General features: G+C 41.2%; 1 protein-coding gene across 1 annotated transcript in view; it reads right to left on the bottom strand.

Moving 5' to 3' along the window:
- Positions 1-1,480: 1,480 nt before the first annotated feature.
- The window catches only part of UBE2J1 (ubiquitin conjugating enzyme E2 J1), a 53,618-nt gene continuing 28,388 nt past the window's right edge, over positions 1,481-26,710 (bottom strand). Inside the window, exons 6-8 of the mRNA XM_024202733.2 lie at positions 18,088-18,217; positions 14,100-14,234; positions 1,481-2,564 (exon numbers count right to left, since the gene is read on the bottom strand). Of these exons, the coding sequence (XP_024058501.1) occupies positions 2,295-2,564; positions 14,100-14,234; positions 18,088-18,217 (535 nt within the window). The 3' untranslated portion in view covers positions 1,481-2,294. The remainder of the gene's footprint in view (positions 2,565-14,099; positions 14,235-18,087; positions 18,218-26,710) is intronic.

Raw genomic sequence — 26,710 nt, 5'->3', positions numbered from 1 at the left:
CAGACAAGATGATCTCAATGGTTTCTTCTGGAATTAGAATCTATGGAAAAAAGAGCGCAATCCTGCCCCTATCTTTGGGTACAGAGGGCTTTGTGCAGCAGCCTTACTTAGTTTCTGCTGCAAAAGGGCAAGAGCAGAATTTGGTTGACGGATGTATCCCTGAGAATTTGCTAGGTTTGAAGGTGGGCCTCAGGGCCTGTTCTGTAAGGTGACAGCAAATCTCTCAGAGGAACAATCAGGAAGAAACTCTGCAAGGGTATCCTACTGAAGGTTTTTTCTTCAGAGCCCTCTCGTAAGGGAAAGGATAATCTGGGCCCAGGCTTGCAAATGTGAACAAGTGCATTCAAACAATGCACCAACTAGGAAAAAACAACTTTTTATTTCAGGAATACGGGGTCTATAGATTTTAAATATATTCCTACCAAAACTAATATACTTATTGCAGAAAAATACTTTTACTCATTTCACCACAGGAAACCAGATTGTCCTCCTTCCAGATTTGAAGACGATGCAAGATTTAAATAACTGCTGATCTATCTAGACATGCTATATACTTTTATTGTAAATGTTTAATTAAACTAAGATGCTTTGATGTATATACATCCTGTTTGCATGTATAGCAGAGCAGCACTAATTCACAATAACCACTGGGAATCCATTTCTGAATTTTGCAAGTTAGCAAGTGAATAAATTAAACACACACACACACACACACACACCAGGACACTACATAAAAGATGTAATTTATCCATTAATTTTCATTTATTTATAATGCTTCGGAGTACATTAGCATGTAGTATATTTTGTAATGTTAATATGAGAGCTGACTACAGCACTCTTATCTTTGCTAAGAAATAGGGTGGGACAGTCTAGCTTTAGTGAGAACTATCATAGTTGCCACTAGTAAAGTGAAAATTACTGAAGTTCTGTTGGGTCTTAAATGAGCAATTGTAGATTGTCTTGATTATCAATACAGTCAGATAATGGGGAAATGATTATCCCATTGAACTTGTTCTTTATGGCTAAATGAATTCAAGATCAGCCCAGAGGGCTCCTATCTAGGGTTGCCAACTGTGGTTGGACGTATTCCTGGAGGCGTCATCAAGTGACATAATCTTTAATTAAAGATTAATCTTTAATTCCTGGAGACTCCAGGACAATCCTGGAGGGCTGGCAACCCTACCCCTATCTGAAGTGCCAGCACCTACAATGAATAAACGTTGCTATACACATGAATGCTGTAATCTTAATATGCTGGAAAGGTATTTATAAACTTTTAAATTTTCTTGAAGTATTGCAATGAGGCGCAAGAAAAAAAATTGTGTAAATGAGGCTTGAATTGCGATAATTCATTAGAGCCAAGGGTTTCATGAAAGCTTCCCTCAAGCTTGCACATGCATAGCAGCGTTTCAGCATGAAAATGTTTAGATTTTTTTTTTTTTTTTTTTTAAGGAAATAACAGCACATATGAAACGTTCAATGTAATGCATTATGTATATTTCTGGAATAATTAAAAGACAATAGCTCTGGGTAAATAATTATATTACATATTTATAACTATCGCAATAATAGACGTTTTATATAATCTTCAAATTTAAAAAAGCAAGATATACAATTGAGAGTATTAGAAGACGACATTCAAATCTTGCAAAAGATTATCCAATCTAACTTTCAAAAAAATTTAAAAACAAAAAAAATAAAGCAAACAATTTTCTGGCCCCCTTTTTTCCCCACAGAGAGCAGTCTCAGAACCAACATTTCATGCATTTTTCTAGAATTGTCTTATTGTAAATAAAAGTGGTTACAAAATATTATCCCCCTCTGAATTAAGAGCACACGCAACGCAACGCATAGACACTGCGTTTCATTTTTAAAAGTCCTTCTCCAATGTAAATTTTTATACTCACTCAGATATGGGTGACTATCTGCACCCATGTTCCACAGAGAAAAAGTGTTAAACCCCTCTCTTTTTTAATTGCCTCCTTTTATCAATAAATAAGGTAGCCACAAATGATATTTTCTTTCCTCCAGCCTTTACATCTTATGCTCACATTCAACCAAATTGTTTCTCCAAGTATCTAGTGGGTGTTCATGGATCATTAACAGTTGTTAGTATTCATAGAAATGTCAACATTTGTCATCCTTACAAAGCAATGTACCTAAAGGTATATTAACATTCGTAAGGACTTAAAAGAGTAAATAAAAAAGTAATCTTCTGTAAACAGTTCTCATGTCATACCCAATACAGAATATTTAATGAAGCATTCAAGTCACTGCTTAAGACAGAGACAATCTTATAACTCAAATATATAGTCATTGGCCAGATATACCCGTCGGAATATAAGAGCTGCCAATGCTAAAGTCAGAAGGACAATCAGAACAGTTGATCCAGTGTGGCTTGTGTTGACTCTTGGTTGCTGCACCTGATTAAAGTTAGTTGAAGATGGTACTCTTCTCTGACTCTGCTGCTGGGCACGGCGCTGGCGAGGGCTCATGGAGGTATTATTAGATATAGGCTGAGTATGCTCTTGATTAGGTGGTGTGGAGTTATTCTGAATTTCAGACTAAAAAGAAAAAAGTGAATATTGTTTTTAAACCGAGAGAGTCTGTGCATCAGCAATGTACATACCTCTACATTTAAGAACAAAGCCTACTCTTCCAATGTAATGTTATGATCTGAAAGTCAGCTACAGGTGATAGCCTCTTTATGGTATAGTTTCAACCAACTTCTGTTATACAGCACTGTTCCAAACCCTATGGCTCTCTAGCCAAACATTCAGAATAGACATCCTTCTACACACCTCCCAGCCTTGTTCTCCCAACCACTGTCATCCCAACTACATAAGGTACAGACAATCACCACTCCTGCCTATCATATGCTATTGCTCCCACTGTTTGTCTCTGGATATTGTAAAGAGGCATTAATGTAGAAATTATCTGCATTAAACTATGTACATCAACAATTTGCCTGTCAACTTAGGACCTTGCCTCAGGAAGTATGTACCACAGGACCTAACTACATAGTTCAATTCCTTGCTATGTTGCACCATACACTACTTTTATGCAGTTTCTGGACTTTTGCTCATTCCCTTGCTGCACTGAAGGAGCACAGAGGTATTTGTCATTTAGATAATTTGATTCCCCATGCGTCTGATGAAGTGGGTATTCACCCACAAAAGCTTATGCTCCAATACATCTGTTAGTCTTTAAGGTGCCACAGGACTCTTTGTTGCTTTTTACAGATCCAGACTAACACGGCTACCCCTCTGATACTTGATTCCCCATGAAATTCCAAGCCACTGTGTGTAAGAAGCACTGTTCTACAGGTTTTAAAACTTGTGTCTAAAAAGCTGTCTCTACTCCATGGTTTTGTGTTTTCTTTGTCATAATGGCTACCTCACATTTTGGGTCCCCTTATCTCAACAATGTTTTCAAGTGAAATATTTTAAATGGTTAAATAAAATATTTTATCCTTAAACTAGTCCATAGCGTCTAGGTACTTAAGCACAAATGGTTTACACTGCACAAATGGAAAACACTGCAAATTATATTGGAACTGACGTTAAAGGATGAAATTGGCCATAAAGAAAGTTATAAAAATAGTATACAAAGCTGAGCAAAATTAGGAATTTCCATGTCACAGGAAACCCCAAAATTTGTTTTCAGCCCAAATCACAAAAAAAATCTAAATGTTTGATTTTGGTTTACTAAAACCAAACTAAACCAAAATGCTTTGTTTGACTGAGTTCAAATTTAAAATTTTTATTAAAGTTAATGTTTAAAATGAAATACACACGAGTTAAGAGGCAAGGTACTGTACATCTGGGGTCAGGCTTGGGTTATGGGGGGTTACAGGTATCGTTTGCAAGGATGAGAATATACATACATATCGCATAACCTGCATAGACCCAGATTGGGTTGCAAGGGTTTTTAAAGTGTCAGTGGATAAGTGGGCTCGGGTACACCACCCATGGAATGAATAAGGAGTCCAAGTCAGTATCTGTGTAGTGGATAAGTACATGGGTGGGGCGCGTCCCTCGGTCCTTCAGGGAAGGAAGTGGGTTATTTCCCTGGTCAGCGGTCTTGGTTACTCAATGCGGTATTGACAGTGTGTATTACACTGTAATTTTCCCCATAGTGACATGTTGGCTCTTGAGAGTTGTAATTTGGGAGCCTGATCTCTCCTGGCTGGACGACATCTTTCATAATGCACCCAGTCTTGTGACTCCCATTATGCACCATGCAGTTCAGTCACAGGGAAATCCACACTGCATTATGAGACACATGGTCCTCCAGGTATCCTGGCCAACAGCAGAGAATGGAGATCTGAACTACAACTTCCACAAGGAGACTTCAGTGTGCAATAAAAACTAAGGATGGACAAAAGAAACACTGACATGTACTGAAAAGAAATCCTAATGTCCATGAGATATGTTGTACCCTCCTACGTAATAGGACAAAGGACTCTGGAACTCCAGAGATTCACCTTGAAGTTTCCTTTACATGACATTTCCAGCAGGGGTCTAAACAGGTACAGAACTTCAAATCCAAACAGTTCTGGCCAGCTCTCCTACCATCCTCATGTATCCTAGAGTGCCCTCACAGCCATGCCGACCTTTCCCCATTATATGAGTATGGCTTCTTCAACAGCAGAGATGATTTCCACTGCAGCCACACAGCAGTAAGGACCTATTCAGGCATGCACTGAGCCTACAGGAATGTTTCTAAGGAAGACCTAGGACCACTCTTTAAGCAAAGGGCAAATTATGCACATATCCCATTGATTTGTAGGTCTGTCCTGGGTGGCAGGTGGCGCTAGGGCCAAAGAAAATTAGATTTAGAGACTTTTAGATTTTGAAACTTTAGATCCACAGAAACAACTACATCCACCACAACGAGAGAACAGTGAAGCCAGGAAATGCAGGAGCTGGACACTAAGAAGGGAATGGGGTTCATTTTCCCAAAATGAAAATCATTTTGTTCATCCAATATGTCTACCTACAGACTATTCTATGTTATTTACAATAATTATAAGAGGCCTTATATATATTTATATTATTTGGAAACATTTCTAATCCTTAGTATCAATTATCATAAAGATGGGATCAGAATGATTAGTATGTGCCATCCTTGGCTATTCAGCAGGGTTTCTTTGTAAAACTGTAAAATCTGTGTTTAAAGGTTCTCAACCTGCGGCCCAATTAGGACACAGCTGCAGCCCAGCTCAGCTGTGTGCTAAAGGCCGCAGGCTCCAGACTGCCCTGCCAGGCAGCGCGCTCCTGGCTACCGGCTCCCAGCTGGGCTGCCCTGCCAAACAGCAGGCTCCATGGTCCAGGCTCCCACCGGCCCCGCACAGTGGGGCTCAGGGTCCGGGCAGCCGGCCGCCTGCACCCCCGCGGGAGGCTCCAGGTTCAGGGGCCTGGCTGCCCCCCAGTGGGGCTCCCGGTCTAGGCAGCCGGCTGCCGCCCAATCCCCTGCAGCGAGCTCCAGGTCCGGCCAGCCAGAGTGGCTCCAGGTCTGGGCAGCTGGCTGTCCCCTGGCTCCCCGCAGTGCACTCCAGGGTCAAGGTCCTGGCTGCCACCCTGGCAGGGCTCAGTGTCCGGGCAGCCGGCCGCCACCTGGCCGCCCGCAGCAGGGAGGGAAGGTCCCAGAGCAGCCAAATTGCCCCCCTCTTTCGCCTCCTTTTGGCTGGACCCAGCCAACCCCAGTTTGGCTCCAGTTTGCTATCAAGCATCTCCCTGGCTGAGACCTAGGATGGGAGACAGTCATTGTCTTTTAGTCTGGAAATAATGACAGCAGAGAGTTGTTGATGTAACAAGGAACCAAGAAGAAATGCTGATAATTTCATGGCTCACAACCATTGTTTCCACTCAGGGGGCTCATAGAGCACTTAGTTTCAACTCAGTTTTGTATCTTTAATAAACGGATCCCGTTATCAGAATGCCAGCTGTACTGACAGAATTTCATTGTTGGCAATGAGGTGTTCAGTGATGGCTAATACTAAGGCCGAAAGACAACCATGTAAAAATGTGATGGGAGTGCCTGTAAGTGGGATGATCCCTAACCCCATCCTTCCAAGAGAATACAGACCCTGAAATAGTGTCCAAAGTCACTCCTTTCCTAGGGTGTGCCTGTATTGGTAACTTAAAACCAGTAACATAACATTAACCTCAACCTAAGCTTACTCTGAGTGTGGCTGTTTCTAGGGTCCCTCTAGGACCTCTTCTGGCTCAAAAAAGCCAGATTTCCATTTTTAACCTGCCCTATACTGGAGGACTGAGCAGCCCACGTGGAGAATATGAGCTAAACCTTTTCTGCCTGTAGTGTTCAGATGACATAAAAACAAGGTGGATGTCTGGATTTGCAGGCATTTGATAGTGCACTGAACCCTCAAGAAGGTAGGAGAGCAGCAGGCAGGTTGCAGCTGGGCTTAAAGGCTGAAGCTGTGCATCTTTGATGGTTTGGTATGAAGGACGTATTGTGGGATTGGTTCACACCTCTTGCATACCTCTGATGGGTGAATCACATTCATTTATATTCTTCACTGAAGGGAGAATGATCATGGGATTCATACCGGTGTGAATCTGAGTCAGGATTTAGTGGGGGGAGGAGGACAGGCACAGAAGATGCTTTTGTCGGAAATGTGTGCAAATCAACTATTACAGGGAGCTGTCAACTCTGCTTGTTTAAACTGGATCTGGAGGAGCGTGTAGCAAAAAGGTCATCAGGGTCTTTTGGGATACTGGTGACACAGTGATTATATACAGGAAAATCAGGTATAATGTTGCTCAACTTTACAGGGAAGATAGGCACATTTAACCAGGTACAGAAATGTCATTGGGAGAAGTTAGGATATGTCGACGCTGCATCTGAGAGTGAATCTCCCAGCCTGGTCAACAGACTCACACTAGCATGCTAAACATAGCTGTAGAGATGTTGTGATTCATGCTGGAGCTCGGGCTTTCAAGCCTAGGCAGGGGAAGGATAGGCTTGAGCGCCTGAGCTCCAGCCCGAGTCGCAACATCTAAGTATCAATTTATTTTTCACATACTAGCGCGAGCCTTGCTACCACAAGTTTGTATACCTGGCTTGGGAGGCTCACTCCCAGATGCAGTGTAGACATCCCTCAGGGATCAGACTGAGGGGAGACAGAAACCCAACAGCAGGGTGCGAGTTGTGGCATAGCTATTTGCTGGTGCCCCTTGGGCAAATACCAGTGACAGGCTCAAAGGGGCTGGCTCCCAAAGGTAAACATAAGACTTGGGAGATACTGGTGGATCTTCCTATCCTCGAGGAAGGAGGGGGAAACCTTGAGTCTTCTCAGACTGAGATACTGATGAGAGGATTCAGAGGTGATCTGAAACCTAGGTGTTAGTTAATCTGAAGAGGCCCAATATGGGTAATTTGACATAAAGGCTATTTTTTAACAGTGCACTGCACCCAAATAAAAGTGTTTTAACACCGACCTCCCCCCCCAGTTAAAGTTAATATCACAGCCTTCCACTTCAAAATCCATCCCTGCAGCTATGATTCATTCTCTTGCAAATCTTGATCAACAGACATACCATGTGTGACGTTATTGACATGAACTGTGACCGTATAGATCACTGTGGCAACCAAGGTCCTATAGTTGCACCAAATCTTGTACAAAGGAGGTCAAGTAAGATGGCTATGGAAAGGTTGTAATTTGCTGGTTATGATTATGCAGTCTGTATGTGTGTATTGGCTATGTACTTGTATCTCAATGTATTTGATTTTAAGTAGCATCAGTGAAGCATTTGGTCAGCTTCTTGAGACTGGGCACTTATTCAGAATAGTCCTATCAAGAAACACTTAACTGACAATGGACTTTGGGAGACGCCAATCCACATCTGAGCCTTCCTGGGAACGTTCAAACTAACGTAAACAATTGCGTCGGCCTGCAAAAAGCTGAATCATTCATGGACATGTGACTTGCCCAGGTGGCTACAAACTCCATCTTGTTGCTGTGATTTTGCACAGAAGAACAAAGGGGTTTCCACCCACAAGACAGAGAATATACAAGGCCCTGAAGCCTCTCCATTTTGTCTTCAGCTGGCTCAAAAGATGGCCTCTCCACCCCAAAGAGATGCCAGAAAGAAACTGGGACAAAAGACTGCAACTATGGGGGTGAGAGTGATTGCTGGACCCAGGCCATAAACCACAACGTTGGTCTGAAAAGGATTGGGTCCAGACTAGGAAGGAGTATAGTCTGTGAAAGCAGCTTATTGGAACATCTCTGAGGGTGATTTACACCTGTATTCAGTTTCCTACTGTATTAGGCTTAGACTTGCGTGTTTTGTTTTATTTTGCTTGGTAACTTACTTTGCTCTGTTATTTCTTGGAACCACTTAAATCCTACTTTTTACACTTAATAAAATCTCTTTTGCTTATTAATTAACCCAGAGTAAGTAATTAATACCTAGGGAAGCAAACAGCTGTGCATATCTCTCTATCGGTGTTATAGAGAGCAGACAATTTATGAGTTTACCCTGTATAAGCTTTATAGAAAGTAAAACGGATTTATTTGGGGTTTGTATCCCATTGGGAGCTAGGTGACTGGGTGCTAGAAACAGGAACACTTTCTAAGCCGTTTTCAGTTATGTCTGCAGTTTTGGGGGTGTGGGTCAGACCCTGGGTCTGTGTTGCAGCAGATTAGTATATCTGGCTCAAAAAAGGCAGGGTTCTGAAGGCCCAAACTGGCAGAGAAAATGGGCTCAAAAGTAGTCTCAGCACATCAGGTGGCAGTCCCAAGGGGCTCTCTGTGACCAAACCCATCACACCATGTTTTTAATTTTTTTAGCATCCACTCATCATCTATAATTTAGCAGATCAACTGTATCTTGTCAGTTGCAGTCCTGTAGTGAAGTAGTTCCTTCACAGTGGCAGCAGCCCTGTCAGGGCCCATATGAAGTAATAGAAGCCGTCAGGGAGATTGACTATAAGATTTAACAGATTCTACCATGTCAAGCTATTGAAGCCCCGGCAAGACAGAAGCTTATGTGGTCGCCCTAGAGACGCCACCAGAATATCCCCATAATTGGCCCCTGAACAAGGGGCAGAAGTTATCAAAATGACTGAATGAAACCACAGTGTGTTCTCTGAGAAGCCAGGCAAAACCACAGAAGTTCATCATCACAGATACCGGAGTAAAGGTGAAGGTTAAACCATATCGGATCCCAGAGGCAAAAAGAGAAGAGATCAGTTCTGAAGTTAAGAGGATGTTAGATCTAGGAGTCATTGAGGAGTACCATAGTCAGTGGTCCATTGCAATCATTCTGGTACTTAAGCCAGATGGCACTACGAAATTCTGAAATGACTTCGGAAAATTAAACGAGGTGTCCCAGTTTGATGCTGACGCCATACATCAAATAGGAGAGCTAACTGACCAACTGGGGAAAGCACAATTCTTGTCCACCCTTCAACCTGACCAAAGGATATTCGTAAATTCCTCTGGCAAGGGAAGCCAAAAAGACTGCTTTTTCGACACCAGAAGGATTGTACCAGTACACCGTCCTCCCTTTTGGATTGCACAGGGCTCCTGCAACCTTACAGTGGCTCATGGATAAGCTGTTACATCCACATGCCAAGTAAGTCGCCACTTACTTGGATGATGTGGTCATACATAGCCCAGACTAGGGGATGCATCTAGAAAAGGTGGAAGCAGTACTAGATACCTTGAGGAAAGTGGGTCTCACTGCGAATCCCTCCAAGTGTGCAATAGGTCTAGTGGAAGCCAAATACCTTGGGTATATTGTGGGGAGAGGCAAAGTGAAACCCCAACTAAACAAGCTAGAGGCGATACAAAGTTGGCCTCGACTGATCTGGAAGAAACAGGTCAGAGCATTTCTGGGGATTGTTGGCAATTCATTTCCCACTTTGCTACCAGAGTATACCCATTGATGGACCTCATAAAAGCCTGTGGCCCAGACATAGTGAAATGGGCCTGCGCGGCTGAAGAAGCTTTTGCAGATCTGAGGACAGCCCTCTGCAGTAATCCGGTGCTAGTAGCCTCAGACTTTGAGAACAAGTTTACTAGAAATGGATGCTTCTGAGGTAAGGCTGGGAGCCGTACTTTCTCAAATGGTAGGGAAGGAAGAACACCCAGTCCTATTCCTCAGCAAGAAATTCCTTCCCAGAGAACAAAAATATGCCGTAGTAGAGAAAGAATGCCTGGCAGTAAAATGGAACTGAATTTCATTGGGTTACCTCACCTTCCTAGTAGCAGATCAGGGCCCATTTTTACTATCTTTGCTCAGGGTAGGCTTTTATTAGCTTCAGCATGAGTTTACCCTAAGAAAGAATAAGAGCAGGTCCTGTAATACAACCCTTCACATTTCACATCTCATTTTCCCTCTGTTCAGTTTTGAGGGCTCCTCACTCCCCAATGACTGAAATGGACAGTTTATTAAACTGGTTCCTACTCCCAAACGGTGGTGGCTCAGAAACATGGGCAGCTTTTGAAACATATGCTTAGTGAAGCAATACGAGCAGAGAGATGGACAATCTGATCCCTTAAAATATTAATCTACTTTTGACAGCAGTCCATCACATGCAATAAATAAATGTTTATGTAAGTTTAAAGCTTTAATCATTTCATATCTGTCAACTGCTCTGAAAAAAGCTATGCATGCAGTAGAACTGATAATCTACTGAAGAAAACAGTATTATTAGAAATGGGAATAATTAAATTCTTACTATTTAAAAAGACTTCCTTTACAATTGAAACACTAAGATGCCTGTGATTATTTCTGTTGACTCCAGTGAATTAGTTTTAATTAACTCAATACTCTTAAGAGCCAGGATTTGTGGTAAAAAGAATATAATCAAATGGCTTATTCTGAAACTGAAAAATCTGGAAGAAATCCTTATTGTGGAAAAATACATGCTATTAGCATGCTTGTATTTCCACGTAGCTGGAAAGTGCACTGCAAGATGCAACAGATGGTCTGACGTGATTTGACGTGGTGTTTTTTTTTTTAACCAATTTGCAGCCCATCATTGCTAAAAAAAAACCACCACAGCTTATCTGAGATTTGTCTACAATTTATCAGTGAATTTAGATTGCATTTGAAGCAGTCACAACAGCAGCTGCCCTGGCCCAATACCAGGCCTTAGGCACTTCCAGAATGGCTGGGTTATATAAACACTGTCCCTGGCAGTATTAACATGCAAATGTCATAATAAATTGCACAATTTATTTAAAATGGTAAGAATTAATATTTTCATTTACTTAGCCACATGTATTGCAGAGATTCTAAAAACAGGAACATCTGCAAATCACAGCAAACATACTTTTTTGCCTCTTGTACATAAGAATATCACACTCTGGTGTAAGAGACTGGGACAGTATGTAGAAGGATAAAGTTCTTGAAACCTTCTTAATAAACTACAGTAGTATTCAGATACCATAAACATTTGTGTATCTTTAACCAACACATGATACAAGTTACTGAATGCTGCAACATTAGAAGAAAATAATCAATTTATTTATAACATGCAATTAATGGAAGAAATGGAAAAAGAGAAAGGCTACTCTTGTGGTTAAGACACAGAACTGGGAGTCAGGACATCTGGGGTTTTAATCCCAGTTCTGCCACAGACTGCTGGGCAAATCTAGGCAGGTCACTTAGGTCTAATTTTCAGAAATGGCCTCTACAGACTCCCTCACTTCGTGGTATCTACTTCAAGTATTAGCCCTCTCATGGTCCTCTTCACTCTTAAAGCTCTATAGTTGGGAAGTACTGTTTCACTTGTGTTGCCCTATGTGAAGTTATCACAAGGAGCATCCTTTGGCATTTTTAAATTAAATGCACAAGTAACTAAGGGCTAAATCCTCTTCAATATCCAGCCTGAGTAAACATTGTGTGTGTTGGGAAGCAGAATCTCTCTTAATAGATTGTGCTCCGCAATCGCTACTGCAGCCCAAAGAATGCCATAACCTCTCTAGCAGCTGCATACATATCTCACTGTATGGTGGATCTGTACAGTTCTGGATTCATCAGACCAGCATTCAGCAGTGCAAAATCAACTATATGATGGGAGTCCCCACAAAAAGTATGGTGATGCCCAGGGGGTGCAGACTGTGTAGAGACTTCCTGCAGCCAGCCTCCCACTGGTTCCATTGCATTCAGGGCCTTCCAGGTAGTGATTGAAGTGACAGGTAAATTCTAGACTAGACACTAGCAGCAACATTTTGGATGGGCTGGTGGTATGTGTGCATGCACGCAAGACCAAGCGTGCTTAATATCTTAAAGATATAGGAAGAGATTGTAGTATTTGAGGTTTGTTTATTATTAGGATGCAGCTGAGGAATTTGGCTGTTGAGATGGTCAAGAAAGGGTGGGTTTCTGGTAAATGTTATGGAAGTGAAATTATTTTATTATGGCCTGGAGGAGGAAAGCAAAGGAAAGGGCAAAGTCAAAGATGATCTCCAAGCTATGGACTTCAGGTACAGGGAGGGTGGTGCTGTTATCAACCAATACAGAGAATGGAATTAGTGGAGGTACTTGGGGAGAAAAGGTTAAGAGCTCTGTTTTGGCTATGTTTATTTTGAGATTATGTCAAGTCATCTAGATGAGTGAAGCCTCAATCAGGGCTTCTCTATATACAAGTAAGAAGACACAATCCCTGCCTCAAAAATCTTATAATCTAAGAGACATCACTGAGACAAAAAGAGGTGCAAGATTGAAGTGCAGAACAAAGATCTAAACTAAAGAGGTCTACTCAACAGTCAGAGTTAATAATTAAACCCATGTAACTGGATGAAGTTGCCCAAGGATGGGGTGCACAGAGAAAAGAAGAGGGAGCCTAAGAACAGAGCCCAAAGGAATCCAGCAGAGAGGAAATGAAGGGGAAACTGTCAATCATAGAATATCAGGGTTGGAAGGGACCTCAGGAGGTCATCTAGTCCAACCCCCTGCTCAAAGCAGGACCAATCCCCAGACAGATTTTTGCCCCAGATCCCTAAATGGCTCCCTCAAGGATTGAACTCACAACCCTGACACTAAAAGAGCAGCTAAAGAGGTAGAAGACTTATGAAAGGACAGTGCCACAGAAGCTCAGAAAAGGCAGGATATCAAGAAGGAGGAAATGACCAGCCATACCAAGGGAAGCAGAAAAGACAAGGTTGAAGTATCCATCTTGAGACTTAGCTTAGGGATGACTTAGATGCAGAGGATAACAGTCAGTTTAGAGTAGATAGACTCGGCATTAAGTATAAGGTCAGTAAATTATTTCAGCTCTTACAGACAGCCCACTCCATGGCCTTGTCTAGACTAGAATTTAAGATTACATAATACATGCTAACTAACACCTTTTAAGAGTCTTCTATCAATAAGACACAGTTGTCTTTAATGTGCTAAAAGAATCAAACTAAAGGCTAGGTTATCCTGATAAGTGCCAACATTATATCTTAAATCCTAGTCCAGGCAAAGCCAATGAGTTTGGAAATAAAGCAAAAGAAGGGAAAGACTAGTGGCTGGAAAGATAATAAAGCCACCCCTGGCCCTACCTAAGGACTTGGAAGATGAGATCTTGTTTATACACAGAAGGAGGGAAAGAGATGGACTGTGACCAAGGGAAGGTAATAGTTGGAAGTGGATGAGCTCACAAGGTGGACAGATGGAGAGGCTGGAGGAGGATGGTAAGCGAGATTTCAACATCAGTGATAATTTTATTTATGTTAGTATAATTAGTAATTGGTCCAATTAGTAATTGGTGACTCAGGGCCAAATTTTTTTTTTTTTTTTTTTAAAAGCAATGGCATGTGCCCTCTCCACATAATTTCTACTTTGGTATACATAGTCTATTTTGTTAACTGCTCTTCGGTCAAAGTATTGATTTCAAGAGTTTACTAAATGTGTAAAGAAAAGTTTTTTTCCTGATCATCATATAAATATAAGGAAATTCACCTCTCTTATTATATATTCTTACACAACTAAGTATTCCACAATCTTAAAAAAAGTCTCAGATCAGCTAAATAATTCTCTAGACATGTCTACACATTGCTTGGTTTTCAGATCCTGGCCTCCATTTGCGAATCCACTCACATCTAATAAGATTTATCAAACACATCATACCATTGTATTGGTGGTTGGGTTCTGGAATGCTCTACTTATACCATCCTGTCGTGGCTCAGGTAAGGTGGCAGAGTGGTTCAATTCCGATGTGTTTGGGGATTCAGTGATAGACTTTCTGGATGAATTGATTTCAGCCTAAAGGGAATACATTTGTACATTTCAGATAAGAGATCAAATTAGTTATAATATACTATAATGTGGTTTATTTGATCTATTATGGAACATCTGTTTCAACATTTACAGCATATGATATTTACTGAATCCTTATCAATAGACATGCAAATTGTGTTTAAGCTATATACAATGTTTCTGGAATTTCTGGAGGTGTTGCAATTCTGAATAATTTTCACAAGCAGTAAGTCTACTGATGCACAAAAACAAATAAAAAACCTGCAGACACATTTCTGATTTTTAGTTTCACTTGCTTGTATATAATGGTGGACGTTAACATCCAAAAGGGGTATAAGATAAGGAACAAAATTGGAAGCATCCTTCAGAGGAGAAAAAAAGTTACCTCAAATAAATGCCAAACATTTTGTAAAAGTTATATTTCTTACATGGTCTCACTAACTTTGACAGCACTTTGGGGAATCCTTATGAAAGCACTGATTGTTTGAGAGTATTTTTTCTAATGTATTACATATATAAAGGCTTTCCTTTAACATTAGACCTTCAAGCTTTCTACTGCCACATCTTTTTCTTGAAAAAGCTGAACTGGACCAAAGCAGAAGTCAACACTCTATGTCTTGTTTCTCTACCACAACCAACCATGATGGGACCAACAGCAAACAGCTGGCTATTCAAACTATAAAAGCACAAAAAATGTCTTTAGGGGGCTCATATCTGGAATGGAAATTCTTCAGGGATGTTATCCTAGCTTAGAGGAACCCCAAACAATACCTCATTTCATAAAGATATAAGAAATATTACATCTCAAGAATATTAAACTGTTTATTTTCTACACTATTAGAATCCAATATCTTGTGAGGTGTTGAATGCTTTACAACCTAATTGATAATAATGGGAACGAGAGGCATTCAGCACATTACAGGCTTAGGCCCTTAATTTTCAGTGCAAAAGGGATAAGAGAACGTCAAAACATTAACTGTTTCTTAGCATCTATAAAATGTCTAACATTGAGAAGTGCTACATGTTTAACAGTGTTCTCACTTTGAAGATTCAAGAGAAAGTGACATCTCAATGGTGACTGGTAATGGGGTCATAGCAGAGGGGGAAAAGTAGCATTGTTCTCCTGAGCTGAACACTTTACCAATGGCACATAACTAGGAGTAAAAACAGCTGGTCTGAATCAATTTAACTCGCAGCATGCAGTGTCGTTAAAGTACTTTGGTAGAGGGGTGCAATGCTACACTTCCCACGCCCTGTGTCTGAATCTCAAGCTACTGAATTTGCTTTCTCCAATCTTATTAAATACATATGTTTTAATGCAAATATAAGTAGTAGTATTAAAAAGTGCGAGCAAGGGATTAGGAACCAATAAGTTGTGTAAATAACAAGAGCTTATCTCCTGACATTTTAATGTAACCCTTTTCTCTTCTATGCTCTTGTTCCCTTGTGTTCATCATGCCTTGCTGTTCTGTCTCATACTACAAGGTCCTGAACACTTAACATTTCAGTTGGTCTAGAAATTGTTCCTATTATTTTTAAAATTGAAATGAATCTTTAGATCAATTCATTGATTGTCTGATCAATATATTCTATTCCCTTCACATTTAGATAGGCTGGCTTTTTGTAACTCAGTTATATCAAATATACTACTTGTTCAAATGTTGGTCAAACACAACAATAGCATGTTATACGGTGCACTACATAGGAACGTAGCTTGGACATAGGACTTTGCAGAAGACTGAGGCTTTTCCTGAGGAGCGTATAGCAACAGTTCTTTCTTATTCCAAATGCTAACATGGAATACATCCATTATTAAAAATCCCAATGGTTCTTACACCCCTCAATGGTAATTCCCACAATTATTGTGTGTGTACCAAAAGAGTACTCTGTATTAGACAAATGTTAATAAGAAAATCTGACCTGGTGCTGTGAGCCAATCAAGTCAGAAAACTGGAAGTGAGAAGATATGCCTGGCTTTGCCAGTCTTGTTCCATGGCTTTGGGCAAATCACTTAAAGGCAATAGGCGTAGAAGGAGAAAACTGGGATTGTGCCCTTTTTTGCTTCTGATGTGTGAATGCAATTTGAAAGGGTTTGGGGAGGCTTGTGCTATACATTAGAAATTCAGGTGTTGCTAACCCATTTTTTTTCTGGAAGTGTATAGACCCCTAGTTCTGTAGTAGGTTTATGATGACTTAGAGAGGAAGGATAGTCCAGTGGCTGGGCTGCTACCCTGGAACTCAGGAGACCTGGGTTCAATTCCCTTCTCTACCCTATGTGACTTTGATCAAATCACTTAGTATCTCTGCGCATCAGTTCACCATCTGTAAAATGAGGATAATAGTACTTCCCTGTGGTGTGTGGATAAATAAGTACATAAAGAGTGTGAGACAAATACCCTGATGACAGGTGCCATGTAAGTCTGATAGGTAGATAGAAGTCATCTTTAAAAATGTGAAACTTAACTGAGTGGGGAAGAGATTTTATTTAGGCTATGAGGTGGATTTGTTTGCTTGTTAGATTCCTGTTCAACTCAACTCCCTGATAAAAACCACTTTTAAAATAGTTTTGTTAAAAGCTTGTACTCCCATAACTTTTCAATTAAGAGCTCTGAAAAATATGGATTGTGAGCCAAGATCACCAGGGAATCTGTTAAATCAAAAAAGAGCAGACTTGACATTTCTAATATTTCTATTGTTAAAAACTAGTATTTAAAAACAAGAACAAAACAAAAATCCCACACACTTTTCAGGATTTATACATCAGAAAGAACCAAAAAGGGCACAGTCCAATTTTTTGCCTTTTGCAAGTCACTTTTAACACTCTGTGCCTGTATTTCTCCTCCCTACCCCACCTTTGTAAAATGTTTTGAGATCGCCATATGAAAAATATGATTATGAACAGAATCAGGCCTGGTCCATATTTGGAAGGGAGACTACTAAAAAACACATAAGTGCTGCAAAAATTGGTATTGGTTGCTCAGCAGGTGGCAATATTCACTCTGATTCTAGACCAAACCAATATCGTAGCACAGTGCTAAGAGGAACTGTTCTACTGGAGATATAGGGTGAAATTCTGATCATGCTGAAGTCAATGGGTAGTCTTTTGTATAAGATGCAACACTGAGGTACATGTTTCACTACAGTTAAGAAAGCCCTGCCTCCAGGTACAGCAGAGTCTTGCTCAGTGGTTCACTTTCTTAAGTTTAGTGAAAAGCATATTGTGCATGCTACTTTCTAAGGATCACACTTGGCTAAACAAAAACCTGATTTCACTGGACCACTGAAAAGGCACTTCCTGCTAAGAGCCCTATCCATACTAGACTCCAATTTTCTACATTCGGTCTCTTCAGCTGTGCAGCTTGTGGGGAAAAAAAGTTTGCAATTTTTTTTGTACATAATGAAAAAAGTATATGTTTGACTCTCTTCATATACAAAAAAAATCATCAGAACTGTGTTTGTCTAAACTTCTCAAAAGTATTTATGTTTGAGCAAACACTAAACTAAGCTTGGAAAATTTCATCAAGCTATTAGTAACTGAAAACAGGGAGTTAGAATGGACATGGTTAGGCAACCTTTACTATCACCTTTGTTACCACTGTCACTGAACCACAGTCGGTGCTTGTGTTGGACAACACATCAGTTTGCATCTTCCCAGAAACCAACTGTACCATCTGTGGGAAGTGTGTTTTCCCACAGCCTACACTGAAATCAAGTCTCCTGCACAGAAGTACAATGCAATGCTGCTGTGTTACAATGTAAGCATTTTCTCAGTGTTTTTGTTTCCTCATAGCAATACTACACTTGCAGTTTCCTCAAATTAAGTGATCAAACAAAGAAAAATTACAAATAGTCAGTCTACCTTGAAGCTAATTTGTCTGGCAAGTTCCTTGGCCTCTTCGTCAGCCTGGCTTGAAGCACTTCCTGATGTTAATGGTAACAGGCTTATCTTCATTGCTGAGCCACATATCTCACAGCAGAAATCCTGTGACCTGATAAATAAAATTGTTTAAAACAAGAAAATGTCCATTTAAAACTATGTTTTTCTTGAAAAATAAGAAACACTAACAAGACAACCTACCAAAGCACTTGGGTGCCCGAATTAGCATAACAGCTAAAAAATAAAGTATGCTATAAATCTGTAGCAACCATCATTGGCTGCAGTGTTGAAAAATCTGGGCTTGGAATTCTATATACTCTTTCCTAGAGTTAATTTCTGGAAAATATTTACTCCCAGTTTTCATAATATTTCTGTGGCCTCTTATATTAAAGATATTACCAACATTATTAATGACTGTTTAAATTAATTATCAGAACCAGCAAAATATATGATGCAAAAAGCCATGGTATTGCAACAACATAGAAACTTTATACCCACTAAATCCAGACTTAAGGTTCCTATCACAGCGTTGACTCTATTACATTACACATGTGTGTTATGATGGGGTCTTTCATTATGTGATGCTAATAGTAGACTTTCAATGACAGGCCTCTGCACGCACGCACGCACACAAATCCCCAAAATAGCAAATAGCCCTCATTTAGGTATAGCCAAGATTTTGGTTTTTAAATTAACCCTTTCAAAAATTATTTAGAAGTAGTTTCAGAGTGTTTTATATTTCTCCACAAAACTTAAAAAAAAAATAACAAGGAAGCTAATGAGTTATGAAGCTTTGTGGGGCAGAGAGTCCCCGAGATAGCCCAGCAGAAGAGTTTGTCCTAAGTGTGTGGTTGGATAGATTAACAATATTGTTGGGTGAGTTAAGGGTACCACTGTTGTAGCCCCCTGTGGCATGTAGGAGTTTAGATCGTTTACTTTCCTTTTTCCTCTGTAGAGAAGTGAAGTCTGCGTTGTAAATGGCTTGTCTCGTTTTTGTAAAGTCCAACCACGTGGAAGTTTGTGTGGAAGGTTGGTTTTGTATGAGAGTCTCCAGGTTTGAGAGCTCATTCTTGATCTTCTCCTGTCTGCTGTACAGGATGCTGATCAGGTGGTTCCTCATTTTCTTTGAGAGTGTGTGGCAATCTCTCACCATAGTCAGTATAGTATGTCGATTGCAATGGATTTTTTACCTTCAGTCCATTTGGTATGATGTCCATCTGTTTGCACTTGGAGACTAAGATGATTTGTGTCTGTAGCTGTGCAAGTTTTTTTTAAATGAGGTTGATGGATTTCCACTCCATACGGCTAAATTTAGTGCCTTGCATGGTGTCAAGTATCAGGGGGTAGCTGTGTTAGTCTGTATCCACAAAAACAACAAGGAGTCCGGTGCAAACTGCAGAACTAAAATTCATTTGCAAATTTAACACCATTAATTTGGGCTTGAATAGGCACTGGGAGTGGCTGGCTCACCAGAAAAGCAACTTTGCCTCTCCTGGAATTGACAGAGGGGATGGAATGATGAGATTCCTACAATGGTGTGCAGCCGATCTATGACTACTAATAGCAAATATTCCCTGGTGATGGGACATTAGATGGAGAGGGCTCTGAGCTACTACAGAAAATTCTTTCCATGTGTCTGGCTGGTGGGTCTTGCTGAAATACTCAGCATCCCACTGACTGCTATATTTGGGATCGGGAAGGAATTTTCCACTGGGTAACACTGGAAGAGACCCTAGGGATTTTCCACCTTCCTCTGCAGCATGGGGCACAGGTCACTTGCAGGTTTAGACTAGAGCAGTAGTTCCCAAACTTGTTCCGCCGCTTGTGCAGGGAAAGCCCCTGGCAGGCTGGGCCGGTTTGTTTACCTGCCGCGTCCGCAAGTTCGGCTGATCGCGGCTCCCAATGGCTGCGGTTCACTGCTCCAGGCCAATGGGAGCTGCTGGAAGAGGCAGCCAGTATGTCCCTCGGCCCGCACCGCTTCCAGCAGCTCCCATTGGCCTGGAGCAGCGAACCGCGGCCACTGGGAGCCGCGATCGGCCAAACCTGCGGACGCGGCAGGTAAACAAACTGTCCCAGCCCGCCAGGGGCTTTCCCTGCACAAGCAGCGGAACAAGTTTGGGAACCACTGGACTAGAGTAAATGGTGGATTCTCTGTAACTTGAAGTTTTTAAATCATGATTTGAATTGTTCAGTAACTCAGCCAGAGGTGATAGATCTATTACAGGAGTGGGTGGGCGAGTTTCTGTGGTCTGCAATGTGCCAGTGGTCAGACTAGATGATCATGATGGTCCCTTCTGGCCTGAAAGTCTAAGAGTAAATTATTAAACAATTTGTAAGCACCTAGAGGATAATAGTGTAATAAGAATAGCCAACATGGATTTGTCAAGAAAAAAAATCATGCCAGACCAACCTAATTGCCTTCTTTGACAGAGTTATTGGTCCCTAGTGCATAGGGGGAAGCTGTAGACCTGACATGTTTTGATTTTAGTAAAGTTTTTGATACAGTCCCACATTACATTTTCATAAGGAAACTAGGGAAACAGTCTAAACGAAGTAATTATAAAGTGGATGTGTTACTGGATGAAAAACCATACTCAAAGAACAGCAATCAATATGTTTTGTCTAACTGGGAGGATGCATCTAGTCCCACAGGGGGGTCTGCCTGGGTTCAGTACTATTCAGTATTTTCACAAACCTGGATAATGGAATAGACAGTAAGGTTATACAATTAGTAGATGACACCACGCTAGCAGGCCCTTTGGCGCACAGGATTTGAATTCAAAGGGATCTTGACAAATTGGAGAAACTGGTCTGAAATCTACAAGATGAAATTCAATAAAGACAAGTGCAAAGTGCTACAATTAGGAAGGAAAAAATCAAATGCAGAATAACTAGCTAGGTGGTAGTACTGCTGAAAAGAATCTGTAGGTTATATTGAGTTTGGGATTCATTGTAAGTCAACAATATGATGGAATTGAGAAAAATCATTCTGGGATGTATTAACAAGAGCGTTGTATGCAAGACACAGGAGAGAACTGTTCAACTCTACTCAACACTGGTGAGTACTCCAGCTGGGACTGGTCTCTAGTTCTAGGTGTCACACTTTATGAAAAATGTGGACAAATTGGACAGAGTCCGGATGAGAGCAACAAAAATGATAAAAGTTTAGAAAACCTGACCCATGAGAAAAGGTTAAAAAAAACTGGGCATGTTTAGTCTTGAGAAAAGATGACTTGGGGGAGGGTGAGCCTGATAATAGTTTTCACATATATTAAAGGCTATTATACAGAAGATAGTGATTAATTGTTCTCTATGTCCACAGAAGGTAGGACAAGTAGTAATGGGCTTAATCTGTAACACGGGAAATTTAGGTTAGGTATTAGGAAAAACTTTTAACTATAAGTATAGTTAAGTACCATAACAGGTTACCAAGGGAAGCTGTGGAACCCCCCACATTGGAGGTTTTTAACAACAGGTTAGAAAACACCTGTCAGGATGGTCTAGCTATACTCTGTCCTGCCTCAGTGCCAGAGGATGGACTAGATTACGGCTCGATGTCATTTGCAGATCTACATTTCTATCATACTATAGACATTGTCTGTTATACACGTCTCTCTCCCTCCGCCCCCCACCACAGCCACCCACACCCACAGGTAAGTTCTTGGTACTTATCCTCTTGTATCTTATATTAACTCCAGCCATCTCTTTTCCCTATCCTGCAATTTAGCCTGTGGTCTAATCTAAACTATGACCTTAAAGAATGAATAACGGACGAACCCATACTTTGTCCACATGATGCTGACAGAAATAACACTATCAAAATCAGGTATTTTCTTTGACAAACATTCCTGGACTTGTACAACGTGCAGGCAAAAAATGTGACACTCTCTACAATGAGTCCCAAATAAAACATTTGGAGTAAATGCTGGTGCAGATCATTGTGGATAACATACATACTTTTCTAAATGCTCTTTCCTCAGAAGGCAAGACAACAGCAAAAGACATTCTTATTTCTGGAGTACAAGTACTTTGCAAAAGAAGATTGAGAACCAGAAGTTTGTACAATGGGGCTAAAGAGTGAAGCGAGTGCATAAACCTTCTGGCCAGCAAGAGCAATTAAAATCACTGGGCTCTCAGAGAATCTAGAGATTGAAAAGGTCAGCTAATTTCATATTCTTACCAATGCAGACCATCAGGGAGAAAAGAGGCATAAAGCAGAGAAAATTTAGTATTTGTAGTTTGGTGGCACCCACAATATGCTAGACACTGTACACACCTGAAAAAGCTACAATCTAAGGAGAAAAGCAACACATAAAGGGAGAAAAAAGGAATATAAACACAGTGCAAATATACTATCTCCAACTACCTAATTACCTAATCACCTAATCATAATTAACTGGCTAATTTATTGCAGACATCATTGCAGAAATGGGTCTTGAGGAAGGAATTAATGGAGAATGTAGTGACTTTTTTAATCAGATGAAGTAATGTGTTCTGTGTGTAGAGGATGCCATGATAAAAGGAGCAAAGTCAAGGCTCCTTGAAAAATAAACATGGGGGTGTGATACCAAGGCCCACTGGGGGTTCACTACTCTGTATCAGCAATTCCTATCAGGCCTGACATATTCATTACACCTCACACTCTGCTGTCGTCATCCATATCTAGAAGGAGTTATGTAAGAGATCAATGGAAAATGAGTAACTCACTGATCATTAATATTCTAGCATGATGTATGTATCGGGTGTGCACAAAGAGTTATGGATACATGCTAGAATTATGTTTTAAAATTTGTCTGACAAGCAATACATAATCCCACTCTGCCCTAGACAAAGGAATGTGTAACTGTCTGACCAGCCTCATCATCAGACAGACACAATGAAGGCATAGTTACATAAAAGGCAAACAAAGCCATCAACTTAGTGAGTGGATGAGATAGCCTCTGAACTATAAAAACAGGGGACTGAACTTCAAATGATAAGTAATATAATCAACTGATTGTATACAATATTACTAACAGTAAGATTATGTCATGGAGGTCACCGAAGTCACAGATTCCATGATTTCCAGAGACCTCCGTGACACTTTCCGCTTCAGCCCCTGGGCAGTGGGGCTGGAGCTGTTAGCTAGAGGAGGCCCTAGCGCTCTGAGCCGCCGCAGGCAGTAAGGGGCTGCTGCAGCTCTTGGCTGCTGTGGGCAATGGAGGGACCCGGAGCTCCAAGCCGCCAGCTTCACAGCTCCCAGCCACTGCAGGCGACCGGGGCGGAGCTCTGAGCCCCACTGGCAGCGGGGAGACCCCGGGCAGGGGGGGCACCCACAGCTCCCTGCCACCGGCCCCGCAGCTCCGAGGGGGAGCCCAGAGCTGTCAGCCACAGCAGTGGCAGGTGCTGGACCCCCTCCCCCTATTTCCCCTCCAGCAGCCAGGTTTAGGCTCTCATCCCCCATTTTGTCTCAATTATTTTTAGTAAAAGTCAGGGATAGGTCACAGGCTTCTGTGAATTTTTGTTTATGGCCCCCATGACCTGTCCCTGACTTTTACTAAAAATAACCATGACAAAATCTTAACCTTAAATATTATTGTATTATAAAAAAGTGTATCGAGCAAGGTCTTTTATGAAAGCTAATGACATTCTGGTGATTAATATCATTGTGAAATAGGTTTTCTCCCACACACAGGAGGGAAGGCAGCCATCTACCTGTCTCCAATAAAATTAAGCAAGGTGTGACCAAAAATCAATGGAAGCCCCATTTATGTATGACTCAGCAATGGGATAGGAAGTCCACAGGAAAGGAAGAACAGCATAAGGCTGAGTCGGGGATGAAACAGTGAGTTTGGGAAGACATAAGGAGAGAGAAGATGCCATCTTGGCATCGATCACTGGACAGACACAAGAGGCCACAGCTCTTGCAAGCTGAGAAAGAAGGGTCATTCAGCCAAGGTGGCTGAAGTCTCTGGGTGCTGACTATAGGTGAAAAACCTGTTTAGGCAAAGATCTTTCACCTAAGACGACAAGGGAAACCAGCACCTTGTACTTCTGTGGAAGGTCCTGACTGAGAAAAAGACAGTCATGGCAGGAAAGAAAAGACGGTAAGAAATCTACCTTGAACCAAGGCAATAGTTTATTGAGTTATGTCTTAGCCACTAGAGAGTATTTTACTTTCATTTGCTTGTAACCATTTTGTCTTTATCCCTTGTACTTGAACTCACTTAGAACCTCTCCTTTTGTTAATGAACTTGTTTTACTTTTAATCTAAACCAAGCCAGTGCTGTGTGTGAATTGAAGTGACCATTAACTCCAGTTAAGGCAACAAGTTGCTCTGCTTTTGTCTCTTTAAAGGACCAGAGGACCATATTACTCTTCTGAATGTTCCAGGAGAGCTGCCCATTTCAGGGCCGATGGTTTTGGGGAAATTTGGGACTGGTAGGGTGTTGGAGGTCACCCTGCAAGTAGAAACCTAGACTGGTGGAGACCAAGGTGGGGCTGTTGTGCTGCAGGCAGACTGCTGGGGTCAGAGTGTTGAACCAGGGCTGCATGCTTGTCTGCTGGCAATTGGTGCCTGAGCTGTGAGCCACAGCAGCAGAGCATTTAAGGCACCCAGGGCTACAGGGCAGGCAGTGACACATCATCATTGGTCTGAATTGCACCCCAAATCGAGACAGGGTGTGTGTAGAATCCAGGCTGATATCACTGACAGAGTAGGGAGCAATGTGGTAAGAGAAAAGACAGATAAATAGAGTTGTTAAGCGCCTTGAAGGTGAGAAAAGGAATCTTGAATCTGATGTGGTAGTAATGCGGAAGCCTGTTAAAGGATTCAAAAAGATTGAGGGTAATATGATCAGAGGAATGGACAAGAAAGATCAGTGCAATAGACAAGGAAGATCATCTACGCAGCTGTGTTTAGAATGGTCTGAAGAGAGGCAATGTGGGTATTTCTTTAATGCAACAGAGTATCAGATGCCACAATATTCAACATCCTTGTTGAAATAAAAGGTCAATAGATCCAGACTGTCCCCCACACACCAATTGGCTGAACATTTTACTAACTGTGCTCCCAAATCTATATGATGGATTATCTGATGGATGATCCAGCCATAGTGAGGTTGACATAGCTTCTCAAGCAAGTTGCTTTGATTGATGACAAATGTTAGTATCAGGGACTCTCAGTCACAATAGGACCTGCAGTTCCTGGGTGCCTTATTTTGACAAGCTATCCTTTAGAATTCTCCATTCTTATTAATCTTGTATGCGTTGACATGCTGTCTCCAAAATGAAGCTGAGCTTTCCACACTGCCTTCATGTCAAGGCACTGATATACTGACCCACTTTACTCCTTCACTACCTTCTTGCCGCCAAGAGGGACGCTCAAAACTATTAGCAAGTGGAATCTGTTGTGATCTCTTTGCATCTCAGGAGTGTTAAGGTAATAAATCTCTAAGCACCAGCCTTTTGTCCAATGCTGAGTCCTTACTTCAAAAACTACTCTACTGACCCAATCCTTTGGAATCGGCAGGCAGAGGTGGTGTAATCTAGGACATTTCACATTGTTCATTCAACCACACAGCACAAAGTGTTGTCACATCTGAACGCATAACATTAATGAAAGTCTTATTTAAGATTAAGACTGCAACATTGAGGAAGCCAAATACCAAAAGACCAAGGTCTACTTTCTTAAAGGACTTCCATTAAATGAATTTCTGGTCAGAAATACTGCTCTGCATATCCTGTAAATTCATCCATAGAGCTCTAGCCATGTAAGATATCAAACACCTACATATAAGCTATCGTTAAGCACTTTGCAAATACATCATAAAGCATCTCTTTTTGCTAATACACCTCTACCTCGATATAACGCTGTCCTCGGGAGCCAAAAAATCTTACCGCGTTATAGGTGAAACCACGTTATATCGAACCTGCTTTGATCCGCCGGAGTGCGCAGCCCCGCTCCCCCGGAGCACTGCTTTACCGCGTTATATCAGAATTCGTGTTATATCGGGTCACGTTATATTGGGGTAGAGGTGTACCTTTCTTAGAGATTACATTTTCCTTCAGAAGAAAGTCCTAGAGAGCACTAACAGTTCAGCCTTCAATTGGGCCACACAACTCCAGACTTTGTGCACTTAGCATCTTTCTGAACAGTAGCTGAAAGATTTTTCTCAATGTTAGGTAACACACATACTTTGTCTTCTCCCCTTCTAGAAATGGAAATTCACATCAACCTTCAATTGCGATGTTTGGTCTTTTGGCTGGATATGCCCGACTAAATCTGAATGGCAAGGCATGGAAGAGAATAAGGGGTTGTAGTTTAAGAGACACTGCCGCTTAGGAGAAAACTTGTCACCGACAAATTTATATTACTACCTGCTTCTAAGAGCTATATTTATTATTCAAGTTCTACTATGACACAAAGGTAGTGATTCCACAGAACCATTTCACCTTTGAGGTAATAAGACAATTTAGAGTTTCCCTTCATTGGAACTGGAATTTCAAAAAGGTCCAGTTAAGAAGCTCTAAGGATGAGCAAGGGATCTTGCCTTGATATGCAAAATGAAGATCCATTGATCCACTTCCTTAATTCTGCAATTAGACCTCTGAGACCAGTCACTGG

The sequence above is a fragment of the Terrapene carolina genome, unplaced genomic scaffold (genome assembly GCF_002925995.2).
Source record: "Terrapene carolina triunguis isolate 2854851 unplaced genomic scaffold, T_m_triunguis-2.0 Scaffold42, whole genome shotgun sequence".
NCBI classification, from domain to species: domain Eukaryota; kingdom Metazoa; phylum Chordata; order Testudines; family Emydidae; genus Terrapene; species Terrapene triunguis.
This window is presented reverse-complemented; position numbering and strand designations above follow the sequence as displayed.